Below are 12,685 nucleotides of genomic sequence, written 5' to 3'. Positions count from 1 at the left end.
TGGTTAGGACCTGGTGCGCACAAATCAAGAGTTTTCTACCTACTTACAGCCGGCAAAACCTCAAGTGTAGGTAGTCTTTGGGCGAAGCGAACGTCTCCACCCAAAGCAGCGGACGAAAGGCCAAATAAATCAAGGAAATAAGTTTGCCTGGGTACTTTAGCTATACCAATGGCTCCATGAATAGCTTGAATTCGGGTGCAGGTTGCTTCTCGCAAAGGAGACCCTGCAGCTCGCCACTTTGTAGCTCCGTTGTCTTGTCCCTGACGCGATCGAGAAACGCGCTGTCACATGACCATGTGCGACAATTTAACGAGTTACTAGCCACACCATAGTTACAGGTTACTCAAACAGAGTAGGATGTACATAAGTAGGAAATAGCTGCTTTATCTGCAGAGTAGAGAGCTACCCCCTACAAGACAAGGATAACAACATGCACCACTAGAAACATGATTGAAAGCACAACTAGTTAGTTAATGGGAAACCGTGATCTTCCACCCAGCTTGCTCAGCTGTAACTAAACATATCTAAATCACCACTATCTTCAAGGGCGGTCCAGAAAAAAACTTTTGCAAAAGTACCTTGGTCGTCCAATGCTAGTACTTAGGCCAATGCTCGAACCATCCAGCTCCCTTTCATCAGCGTATAGCTTGCTCAAAATCCTTTTTAGTCATAGGCGGGTCGGCATAATATAAAGTGATTCCCTGAGACTGCAGAACTTCTTTGGCCTCTTTTAGAAGATCCCACGGATACTCCACGATCCCTCGACCGTCAAACCATTCCAAGGCTGGCTTGTAATCGATGTGTATAGTTCGTAGCGCCGACCCTTGCTTTAAAGCAAGCTGGATGAAACGCAGCATCCAATCCATGCTGTTTCGCTTGATGTCCCTCCACAGCTCGTCCAGCTCATCCCGACAAGCGCAGCTTATTTCAAGATGGCGAAGCCTAGGGGCTAATAAAGTTGACGAGGCGGTTTCTGGGGAACAGTCCAAGTTATAAATATTGATGCCCAACGTTTCCAGTTGAGTAAAGTCGGAGAAATTGATGGGCGCATTGTCACGGTGCTCAACATCGCAAATATCGATACTAATCAACGAGGTTCGATGCACCCGGAGTATGGATTCCCAACTTGCCGATGTATAAACTGAGGACCTGACCGTGATATGTGTCAGAGCTTTGAACCATCCCAGGAACCGTTGAAGACTCTCTGGTCCGTGTTCAAAGCCCATGATTTCTAACGAAGTCACAGCAGATGTCGGTATTGAAGCTTCCGGGAGAAAATATTTAGAAATAGACCCAGCCGTTACGATAGGGTAGACAAGATATAGCCTTGGGAGGGTAGCATGGTTCAAGTCTTTGCAAATCAGATTCAAGGGCGGCCCATGTGAAGATCCGTGAAGCTTAAGCTCGCTGAGGAGCGGCATATGGCGTAATGCGGTTTGAACCATGGGCCTAACAAGTGGCATAGAGAAGTCACAATGCAGTCTCAGCTCCCTGATATTTGGCAGGGAACATAACAGTTCTGTCGCAATGGAGAGATTTCGTTTGTGATTTCGTCCATCAAAGTATGCTACCAGACTAAAGCTGCCTTTCTTGCACAACCTTCCAAGGGCAGGCTGCGACTTCACTGTCTGGTGAAACTGTTCGATCCTTGTTGCAGGTGCTCGAGTGGGAGGAGGCACATAGAAGTGAATCGCGCGATATAAGTGTGGAAGACAAATTGCATAAAAACGTTTGCAGGTGAGAAGCAGTGCGGTGTCGCATCCTTCCCAGTACCACCTTGCCGCAGTCAAAGGGAATATAATGTCTAGTATCTCATTTGGTAAGCGCAGTATGTATGCCGACTGTTGAGCCATGATGGCATGTGGGTTGTTGTTGTTGGGGCTGGTTAGAAGGTGAAGTTGCAGGTTATTAGTTAGAGAGATTGGAAACTAGATAGCTGCCCTGTAACTAGTTAAAACGTTGGGCAGCAATCTCTCAGGTTAGAATTCAATGGCAATTGGGCAAACATCCACCCAAATACACTCTTTCTAAATGAAATACGTGCAACTACGGAATAAGAGCATAATATGAGGCTGATAGATCACTATCTTTATCATAGTAAATCCCATTGTTTCTGGTTGGCTCGAAGAGGAATATATACATAGCCGGCAAACCCTCCATATCAGCCGAAGTGAACGATGAGATTAACAAACATTGTAGTGGGCAATCATCATATCATTAAAATCTCGGAGTCTTGAGGGAATCTCGTTCTCAAAGTGCGGGCTTCTAGCACCGGCCAAGTTTTGCTGTGACTCGAAGTTAGCTCACTTTTTGGATAGTTATCGGGTTGCAACGCCGGAGCAGTAGTTAGTTTACCAAGTGTGCAGTTGTTGTCGGTGTAATGGCCGTTGACATAGCAGCCATTATCGCCAAGGTAGGAAAGGTAGTGCCAACCACTTTTGAACGGATTAGCGGAAATGTAATTCCTCCCCGATCAGAGCTGGTGATATACTGACCAGTTAACCTTCCCGCGAATGGTAATACATTCTCCAGATTTCACACAGTCAAATCTCCAATACGAATATCTGCCCAATGTGGTGTCCTTTCGGTATTTGGTGCCTGGCCCGAGGCGGCAGTTTACTTGCTCAGCACCGCCGATGATCTGGCATCTCTGTCGAGAAAAGACGTTTACGTCCTCTCTAGCGCTGATGCCATTTTCAACTCCGACAGGGGTAGCACTAAGGCCCAAGGGGAGGAGGGCTGCTGCAAGAAGAGAGAGTTTGAGCTGCATGGTTTAAAAAAGGGGAGAAAAAGGATTCTTTCTGGTGGGGATAATTTCACAGAGATTTTGAACAATTGTCGCAGATGACCAAAAAGATCCATTATTGCTGGCCCTTGGAGTGTTTATATGTGTTTCTTTCGGGCAAAGAGCCAAAAGAGCCTCATGCGAATATTGCAGCGGCACCCTTGTCCGCGAAATGCAACGCTAGGTTCTGAGGCCCATCATGACGGTTCGCCAGCTCATTGCACGCCAAAACAGATATTTATATCCCAAGCTTGATCCACTCCCTCCGTATAAATCCCGTATTCGGCCTCTTTGCTGGGTTTTCTCAGTTCTGACCTCTCATCCTCAACTAATTTCAAGGACACCGCTATGTTGAGGAAATCTCTTCTGTTGCTTGGCGGATCACGATGGCCAGTCCCAATTCGCATTTTCGGCCACGGTGGACTTGCGTTTCAGAGAATGTAACAACGCCAGTCTAACCACCGAATTGTGGGTGATATCTCCTTCGCGACCGTATTCGAACTTCACATGCGGCGTAGGATGCCAGCTCTCGTCGGGTTATGGACTCGGGCCTTGTTCCCGCCGCCGAAAGGGCCAAGAACGCGCCAGACTGACCTTTTTCCGCCAAGGAGAGAGCGCAAATCGAACAATGGATATCTGGTGGTTGAATAACCGGCATGGCTGAAGGAAATTCAAAAGCATTTCAAGTGCTTGCTGATGCGAGGCACATTTGTAATGCTGCTGGGGTCTCACACAATCTGTGGAAGTGTTGGAGCAAGTGGAGAGCAAGCTATTTCTGTCCACTAAGCAAGATGGGGCCTGAGACCCCCAGCTAGTTATAAAGGGGGATTGGAGAATTGTCAGGAAATTATTGTAACCAAGGGCACCAAGAAACATCATGTGGGCACTCCGCCGTAGTTAGACTGAAAAGAGTTAACGACTGCAACTCCATCCTCAAGTCTAACTACACAGCTTCCCACATCAAGATTCCTGAAACAGGCCATGACAATAACACCCCATTCTGGAACAATATAATTGAACAGATGATGGTTGATCTTGATCAGGCTTCCATCTGGTGTGCTTTGTTGGTTATCCCAGAAAACATGACGAGCAAAATGAAGCTTGAGAGATGCAAAGTCAATGATGGGTTTATAGCTGAATCAAACACTGCTCAGTGTCATCTGGATCATCTGTTTGGGCCCTCAAGGCATGCAGAACCGGTAGCTGATATGCCCACGTCAGGTCTTTTGAAGGGGCGTGAGGTGACGGAGGCAGGGATATCAGGCCAGTTGGCGACGGAGACGTAGTTAGTGTCTAAACTTTTACTTGTAATCTAATATGTAAGAGCTTTTGCAAGTCAAAGACTAGTTAAATTTAATCCGGCTAACTACACCACAAACTCAACTCAGATTAAACCGGTGTTGGCGGCGGATATCGAGATATCAACCCCGTTCGCTGGAGTTATCAACGATGCAACCGAATCCTCCTCGAGATGAAGCATCATTAGTTAACTACACCTGGACAAGTGCTTTGTGCCATTCCTTGTCTTTGTAGTATGCCACAGAAAACTTGTCGCTGTTGTCGTGATCATGGAAGTACACCTCAAGGCGGTGATCACCTGGCTTTCCATGTAGCTCCTGCTGCCCGAGAGAACTGATTCCCGTGCCCGGAGCCACCTTGTACTCCATCTCGTTGATAAGGCCAGTCTTCCATTCGCCGTCATGTACATGCCACCAGGCGGCTTTAAGCTGGTCATCTTGCACATAGTAAACATGAACCTTCCGAGAACAACGTCGTCAGTAAACAGAATGCAATCGTACTATGGGTTTCAAGGAGACATACCTGCTCTTTCTCAAAGAGGGTGGATGTCAGGGTATTAATGCTGCCAACAGCCGTAGTGGAGGCTCCATCATTTTTGATAGGTACGGAATACTCCCCGTAGGAGCCGGCCCCCGATCCCTTCAGGTAGCAAATGTTGCCGTGCAAATCGAAGTAGAAGATGTACGTTTCACCACTTTCAGTTCGGGTGACAGATAGCGCGGAAGAGGGATGTCTATCATCACCTGGCTTGGGGGGGAGTTAATGAGTTTAACGCAGACTTGGTTGGAAGGACATACCAGAGGTTTGAGAGACATGATTGCAGGGTTCGAAGCTTGGAATGGGATTCTCAGAGATGATATTGAAGCGATTATGGTGTTGCTAGACGTGTGGTATAGAGGAGAAAGGACGTGAACTCCTCGCTTCTCTTGCTCTTTTTAAATACTTTCCCAAGATGGCTCTCGGGGGTTCGTCTGTCTGGGGACGACCCCCAGAACCAGCTCGCTTTCGCATTGAACAAGGCTGGAATGCTCGTAGCACCACTTGCTTGTTCATGAGGCTGGCATTCAGAGGGTTGTCTGCTTGTTAATTTAGCCTGTTCTCGACTCTTCCATTCCTCCCTATCACATCTGCAGGTTTCTATGCGTGTGCGGGGTTGCAAGACTGGGATGGCGCGGCCATGATCACAGCATGTGTCGAGCCTCGCTGTTTATCCAATCCAGAGCAATGGGCTGAGAAATCCTTGAAGGACATTGTCGTCTGGGGTCAAAGAGACAGGGTTCATAGCGAACAGTGCACCCCAATCCATAACAGGCGCGGAGTATAAGACTGTATTCAACCCCGCGGCGGCTTGAAGAACCGATGTCGATGTTCTGCATGATGCTCACTGCTGGCCGGGTTGGGATAGGTGGATGCTTGGATAACTTGTGTAACTAGTGGCTGCAGCAGGTTGCCCGACAGACAGGATTGAAATGGAGTCTAGTACGGAGTTCTCCGTAACGACTTGTCAATCTAGAATTGTGTGGTTGAAAGCTTTGCGCATGGGCTCAACGGCTAAGACCACTGCCGAATGATGCACTCATGGTGAACATGATGATTATCAATCGCATGTTCATTCCAAAAATAACGGTTTTGGCCCTCGCCACCAGCTCAAACCCCCTGGGCCGTGGCATCTGGGCGAGCTGTTTTCACTCCTCCACCCATGAGATAGCGGGTGCTCAGATACTATCCATTTCGCTTAAGCAGCCGTCCTAATCTATCTTCACCAACAGGCGAAAAGCATCCGGGTAACAGGAGCATGTCAGGGTATCATATTTGCTCTGCAGGGAGTCCTCATACCGTTATACCCATGTATGCTACGGAGTACACCGGATGGAATTACGCAGACAGGCTCTTGGGCTTTGCAGGATATGATCAACTTTGGAAACGGGTGTGGTGGCCTTCATAAAAGTGCTGCTGAGATATAAATATGACCATCTTGGAAGTCGGACACCCTTTTTATCTTCTTCACAAGCAATTTTCCATATACTCCCCGCTTACCCAGCACCTCTAGACACCATGTCTTATGATATCCTCCATGACACTGGCTTAGCTGCCGTTGCTGACGGCGACAAAGTCACTGTCTATTTTCAACTATCCGATGGCCTCCTGGGCGAGGCAACCTCATCCTCTAACGGGTACTGGAAGATACACCCAATACAGAACCTGTCCGGACAGGCTCCAAAGCTCTACACCCCGATAGCAGCCCTTATTGGACGGAACAAACAGAGGGTGCGTTAATAGCCCTCCTCATTTGCATTATAACTACTAAGCTTGCATTCTAGCACCTTTTCTACATCAATCAAAACAACTACCTCAGCGAGGCCATCTACAAACCTGACGACAAAAAGTGGTCTATTGGCGGCCTGCCCTACCAGAGCATCGCCCCAGCCCAATACTCCAAGATCGCTGCCGCGAAGTCCTTCGACGGCAAAGACCATATCTACGTCTTCTACCAGACCGCAGACATAAACGGCGCTATCCGCCAGGTTATTTTCAAGGAACCCTCGTGGATACAAGACTATCGCAACCTCGGCGATGATGTCCTCACAGGAACCGGCCTGGCTGCTGTGGGTGCTGACCTAGGAACGGACATCTCCAATAACAACACCGAGAACCCTCCAGTGGCTTTCTTCCAGCAAAACACCTTGGGTCTCGCGTGGTTGCAGGATACATGTATGTCACTCGCTCCCCTGTTGATCACTGGCTAGTTGTTTTGGATATTGATAAATGGATAATAAACAGCAACCCGTATAATCGACGACGTGGACCCAGAAGCCTCCCCGCACACCCCGCTCGCCGTTACCGGGTCGCGAGACTCAAACGTGGCGATCAAGTCTGATCTCTTCTATACCTCCATCAGCAATATAATTCAGCGGCTCGCCGTTAACGCAAACGGGAAGAAATACGGCAGCATTAAAGATGTCATCGCCACAACTCCAAAGGGGAATCTCGCTGCTGTTGTGGCGAAGAAACGCACCGGAACTAAGAACGTTGACCAAGTTATTGTGATCTACCAGATAGCTGACGAGACCGTGCCGCAGGGCCAGTCTGTTCCCGGTAGTACCTATCCTAAGGTTTCTCTTTACCAGACTAGCTATACTGTGACGGAGTCGGACGAGGGGGAAGAGCTGTCAAGATCGGAGTTTGAGCATGAGCTGTTGAGGTTTGAGTAGTTGGCAGTTTCATTTGATAAAGACCTGAAGAAGGAAAGATTAAATCAATGATTGATTTTCTAAAAAAAATGTTTGTCTATTCTGTCAGAGAAATCAAAGACTGAGAATGTCAAACACATCAAGCTCATCACATGTAGAACTAAGCTACACACCCCTAGATCACCTCTGCCTTTTCAGGGAATTGCCTTTCCATAGAGGTGTGTCTAGAGACACCACATCTAAATCAGATAATATGGTTAGTGCTGTAGTTACTCCCAACATAGCCTTACATACAAATTACTATAGGAAGGTATGGGCAACCCCATCTCACACCCATGTTTAATTGATCTCAGGGTCACCACCAACTTGTACTAGAAGCAGTAAAGATCCATTCACAGAGACATAAACACCTGCAACAAGAAGAAAAATGCGGAAGTTGAAGGCAACAGCACGGTCAATTGAATATAGTGAGAGTGAGAGTTAGAGGGGGTTTCTGCCTCTACCACTCCATAGTAATTTGTATGTTTTGACACACACATCAGAATGTTATGGGAGTTCTATTTCTAGTAATCTGTATAGTTAAGTCTTGCAGGAATACGTTTGTTTGCTACTTTGCAGAAACTACTCTTGCTAGTTTGACTTGTCAATGAATGTGGTTGTTGATGAAGAGTGAAACTAGACACCAGCCTTTGACAAACTCTTACATTCACTGTGCATATTCTTAATCATACATTTTGTAGTGTACAGATATTGGGCTTCTGACTAACTTTTCAAATCTTGTACTTCCGTGCTACATTCTCATATTCAGACATCACTGGGGTATTCAAAGGGAGAGTGGAGTATCATGTTTTGGCATACCAACAATCCATTCAAAACAAACAAGGTGAGAAAAGGGATACAAGAAAGAAAATTCAAAAGGCGATTTGAAAGGGAAATATCCCAATCTGCTCGACTCAAAACTTGTACCTGACGTTTGCTTTAGGCGGTCTTAGAGACCTACCTTCGGGGGGATTCAATCTCGCGCTTTTCCTTCTCTGCGATTCAGAGACAACGGCCTTTTTAGGCCTTTTTCTGACTTTTTTCAAAGGCAACTCCGGTAAAGATATGTCGTCTTGGAATCCGGATACTTGGGAGCCTTCTTCGACCGATTCCATAGAGCAGGAACGGGTATTTTGAGCTGCAGTCTGTGGGCAAACCCGGATCTCCATGGATGATGCGTTGATGACATTACTCGAAGAAATCCGAAGAGGAGCGTTTTTCCGTGGCTCATAGCTAGATTTCGATTCTTGGGAATTAGAATGGCCACTTCTGGATTCAAAGCGAGATGGTGAGTCCTCATTGCTCTCGCAGAGATTGTCCGGCCTTTCCTGCGTTGAGACAATGGAAACTTCCATTTGATTTGCTTCCGTGAAAGCGTTGGCTTTGCTATTGGCACCCTTTTCTGCTTGTGTATCGCCCTGGAATTGGGTCTTTACAAGAGGTGTGGGCGAGTATCGCGAACAGTGCTCTTGTTCCGCTTCTCGGCTATCGCCAGACTGCAAGCGCGTCATCTGAGGCATAGCTCGCCCGGGATCATTCATTTTGACTGGGGAACTAATCACGATCGAGTGGCCATCTGAGCTTTGAACCTGAGGAGTGGTGGGACGTTCGCCGTCAGCACTAGAACAGCTGTACTTCAACGGCGAACTACGGAGCGGCAATTGCATAACCATGGGTGCGGTAACTGCCCGATTCTGGCTCCCGGATCTTGCCAGTTGGCGAATTTCATTTTCTGCTCTTGCAGCTAACAGTCGTTCTTGGAGTCTCATCGAAGCGTTGGATTCTGCAGTCAGATGTGGAGGTTTAGGAGCATTCGAGTCATACCACCAAGCACCAGACAAAGTTCTCTCTACCGGCTTCTCGTAGGGCTGCCTTTGACGCACTGCAAACGCTGGCCCGGATGTCTCAGTTGATTCTTTTGTTTTGCTCAGAGCCGACATTTCCGTGTCTTCGGAGGGCGCATCCGACTGAATTACGCTAGGAGAAGCAGCGGGAGATACTGGTGGGCTTGATAAAAAGTGGCTGAAAATTGGAGACGACATGTCGGGCAAGCTATCAACTCGAGCGGCACCTTCAGGCCCAATGCTCAGGCGGACGACTGTGTCCTCAGACTGATTTGTCTCCGATACATCTGAACCCCGAGCACTGGCGGGAGATTCCCTTGGAGGTTCTTGAGCCTGGTTGAAAATTGCTCGAGCAACCTTTATGCCAGAAGCCGATATACGATATGGCTTTAGTCTGCTGCCGTCATCTTTGCTCTCTTGAAGGGAACCCTCTTCAACGACTCCATGTGCTGTTCCAAAGAAGTTGATAAAGCGAAGATTTGGAGTTATCCTAGGGGATTTGCTCGTCAATTTTTCCCTGGTATTGGCACTGCGATGCGGAACTTTTGGTGACGTGTTCTGTACGCCTATGGCTGCGACAGTATCTTGTTCGATCTCGCTTGGGTCGTCCGAATCAAGTGTCCACCTAAGTTCCTCCACTGCGTTTGGATTTGTACTTGGTGGATGTTGCATCGTCGCCAGATCAAAGGCCCATTCGCCTACGAAGCCGGGATCAAGCCCGACCCGACGTAGATAACATTTTGCAGCAATGATATCCTTCGCAGTGCTCATAAGGTAGGTTGGATCTGATTGCATTCTCGCACCTTCAAGATGCCTTTTTGAAATGTTTCGAAACACTAACTGGGTTGGAACTCGCGATTGCCGTAAGACACTGTTGTCAATTCGTAGAAGCGCATTGAGTTGTTTCGCTCGCATTTCCCCGAGGAGTCTATTCTCTTCTTCTGCTTGTTGTTTACGGGCAACGGCGTGCCTAATAGCCTCGTTGCTGTCTTCGGGGGACAAGTGTAACAAAGCCACGATGTGCGGCCAGAGGTAGATGCGCCCCAAATTCCTGATAATTTCCAGTTGCAAACCGGGCCTGAGGTCGCGCCATTCAACATTTTGAAGAGCAATGGGGTCAATTCCGTACTCCCTTTCACTAGCATAATGATCGTCATCCTCTTCATAGAAACCTCCACTGTCGTCCTCATCGCTCGTTTCCATGTCACAGATATCGGGTACATCCTGGTCCTCAAGCTCAGCCGCGTTAGCAGCTATATCAACATTCATACCCTGACTTTCCCCTTCATTGTTACCCCTATCCCCTTGCTCTGGTTTAACATTAGTAAGTATTTTGTCAGAGTCGAGTATAACCTCTCCGCACGTACCTCCAATGTCGACTCCATTTCGAGGCAAGTAATTACTCTCCTCCTTCCCTCCCACGGCTTTTGTATCTAGATTATCCAATGTTGGAAACGACGCCGGTGGATTATTCGCGTTGTATTCAACATAGGGCGGTGGGAATTGGGGTCTAGCGCACGGCGGCATAATACGAGTGCATGGCCGGGGCGGGGGTATAGACTCGCAATTCGACTGTGATTGTGAAATAGAACCCGGGCCCGAAAGCGTAATAAAATCCTCTTCATTAAACCGACGAGGCGGGCGAAGTGTGGCGCGTTCCCGGAGATGCATTGGTACTTCCCTCTATCGGCAGTGGAGACCTTGCTCAATCTTTTCGGACGCTTGAGTGCAAGTATAGCAGTAAGCATAGATTGGCTCTTAGTCTAAGGAAGCAGTGAAGAAGATATCCCTCAGGTTCAGCACCTAGCGATATCTTGTGGACGTGTCTGACAAGGATCAAAGAAAGATTGTGAAATGCCACCAAGATCAACCAAACATCAAAATCTTGAAGGATGAGGAGGAGACACTGTCAAGCTCAAAAGAATGAATGTAGCTTGAAAAGTAGAAGGCAAAAGAAGATAAAAGTTAATAGTAAATGAAGACCTGTCATGTGTATGTTCACAGTGAAGTCCCGCATTATTCTGCGCTCTTCCCCTTGCTTGACAGTGGGAAATACCATATTGGAACAGATGACTGTACATATGGTCGCCCGGTCGTCAATGTTGACGTGTTGGAACGTTGTTGTGAGAATAGACGTGCGGCACCATATCAGGGGAAGATTCCGCTCTTGAAGAGCCAGCAAGTGGTGGGAACAAAGATTGCCAGCAGGATGCCACCAAACTATGGAATAATCACCACACAGGCTTACTCCAAAAGAAAGACTTCTTTGTACCAAGGGCAACCATCCAAAAGAGCAAGAAAATGCAGCCATTCAATGATACCAGTGAAGGACTAATACCTATTTGATAATGCAAACTGAGAGAAACCAAAAAGCAACAAGAGGACATAGAAAGCCAGGCTATGCGTCGTATCCAACCCCTGGACGCCGTAAGGAGGAAAATCCAGCAACATACACCACCTTGGAGGCCAGCAAGAGGTGTCCATCCGAGTTGTTGGGAGGTGGCATAGCACACATATGCTGGTCAGTTTGGCTAGAGCCCGGGATTGCAGGAAAGGTCCAGATTTTGACGTTTTGCCGGTTTCTCGGCCTCGCCCATTTCTACGTCACAGTCATCCTCGGAATATTTGGCATGGGGCCGCTTAACGCCATCTGCCACGTAAATGCCACACTTCCCTGGCGATTGAGAGACTCTAACAACATCCCTCTGTGCGTTTAAAATGGACTCGAAAGACAAAAGGATCTGTCTCATGGAGAAATCGATGTTGATGCAGAGCCGTCGTCCTTGGACGTGACCTAAAGCCGTATGCATTTGAATGTTGTATATAACCATGAGGTATGCAATCACCAAACTGGCCGATCGTTCGTTTCCCGTCTCGCAAAAGACGAGGACCTTCTTCTCTGCCGGGAGCGTTGAGGCCGAATGTGTCCGACAGCGGCAGACATGGTTGCTAATCAGGCGAACAAGCTGGGGGAAAGTTCTTCCCAGCTCGTGGTAGTCCTCTACCTTGACGTGTTGCGACTCTATTCCGGCGGCTGCAGCAGCTTTGTCTGCATTGACAGTAAACTCATGCGAAGGGTGGTTACTCCGAATTGCAAGGACGCATGTGATTCCAGCCTCCTTCAAGAAGGCGATATTTCGCGCTGCTGAAGTAGGGCCAAGATAGAGAAAGGGAAGAATCCGCTGGGCCTCTCTGCGCAGTTCATACTGCCAGTGAAAGCCGGGTGACTCGCTCCTGAAGCTGTCATCGCCCAGGGACTGAAAAAAGAGAGGGCATGTAAAGTGCCCTGGATGATAATCATGCGATCCAGGGGGTTCCAGCGCGCGAGGATGCTGCAACTCTGGATAGGTGTTGGAAGCGGCAAATTCGTGAATCGAAGCCAAACTCTGTCGAGCCGGGTTGCCTTCGGGCGAGGGAGACATGGGATCAACCTCCATTCTTGCAGTAAAATGGCCTTGTCCTTGATCCGAAAAGGGCTGAAGAAAAAACCAAAAAAGATATATCAACTGGCGAGAAACATCCCAAGC

At 48.0% G+C, this 12,685-nt stretch overlaps 5 protein-coding genes across 5 annotated transcripts; 1 reads left to right on the top strand and 4 right to left on the bottom strand.

Annotated features, from left to right (window-relative positions):
• Nucleotides 1–635: 635 nt before the first annotated feature.
• Nucleotides 636–2,770, bottom strand: UREG_04425 (uncharacterized protein; the record flags this gene model as incomplete). Its single annotated transcript, XM_002544862.1, has 2 exons — nucleotides 636–1,881; nucleotides 2,496–2,770. The coding sequence occupies 2 exons, from the start codon at nucleotides 2,768–2,770 to the stop codon at nucleotides 636–638; spliced, it is 1,521 nt and encodes a 506-aa protein (XP_002544908.1).
• Nucleotides 2,771–4,275: 1,505 nt separating this feature from the next.
• UREG_04424 (uncharacterized protein) lies at nucleotides 4,276–4,899 on the bottom strand (the record flags this gene model as incomplete). The annotated part of the gene is made up of 3 exons (XM_002544861.1): nucleotides 4,276–4,542; nucleotides 4,607–4,831; nucleotides 4,882–4,899. 3 exons carry the CDS (start codon nucleotides 4,897–4,899, stop codon nucleotides 4,276–4,278), a joined length of 510 nt encoding a protein of 169 aa, XP_002544907.1.
• A 1,240-nt stretch (nucleotides 4,900–6,139) lies between these two features.
• Nucleotides 6,140–7,296, top strand: UREG_04423 (uncharacterized protein; the record flags this gene model as incomplete). Its single annotated transcript, XM_002544860.1, has 3 exons — nucleotides 6,140–6,352; nucleotides 6,406–6,796; nucleotides 6,866–7,296. The coding sequence occupies 3 exons, from the start codon at nucleotides 6,140–6,142 to the stop codon at nucleotides 7,294–7,296; spliced, it is 1,035 nt and encodes a 344-aa protein (XP_002544906.1).
• Nucleotides 7,297–8,228: 932 nt separating this feature from the next.
• Nucleotides 8,229–10,543, bottom strand: UREG_04422 (uncharacterized protein; the record flags this gene model as incomplete). The annotated part of the gene is made up of 3 exons (XM_002544859.1): nucleotides 8,229–10,382; nucleotides 10,430–10,468; nucleotides 10,526–10,543. 3 exons carry the CDS (start codon nucleotides 10,541–10,543, stop codon nucleotides 8,229–8,231), a joined length of 2,211 nt encoding a protein of 736 aa, XP_002544905.1.
• Nucleotides 10,544–11,689: 1,146 nt separating this feature from the next.
• UREG_04421 (uncharacterized protein) lies at nucleotides 11,690–12,595 on the bottom strand (the record flags this gene model as incomplete). Its single annotated transcript, XM_002544858.1, has 1 exon — nucleotides 11,690–12,595. One exon carries the CDS (start codon nucleotides 12,593–12,595, stop codon nucleotides 11,690–11,692), a length of 906 nt encoding a protein of 301 aa, XP_002544904.1.
• Between the last annotated feature and the right edge of the window lie 90 nt (nucleotides 12,596–12,685).

Source organism: Uncinocarpus reesii, genomic scaffold (genome assembly GCF_000003515.1).
Source record: "Uncinocarpus reesii 1704 scaffold_2 genomic scaffold, whole genome shotgun sequence".
In the NCBI taxonomy this organism is placed as follows: Eukaryota; Fungi; Ascomycota; class Eurotiomycetes; order Onygenales; family Onygenaceae; genus Uncinocarpus; species Uncinocarpus reesii.
Note: the sequence above shows the minus strand (reverse complement) of the source record. Positions and strands in the feature narration are given on the sequence as shown.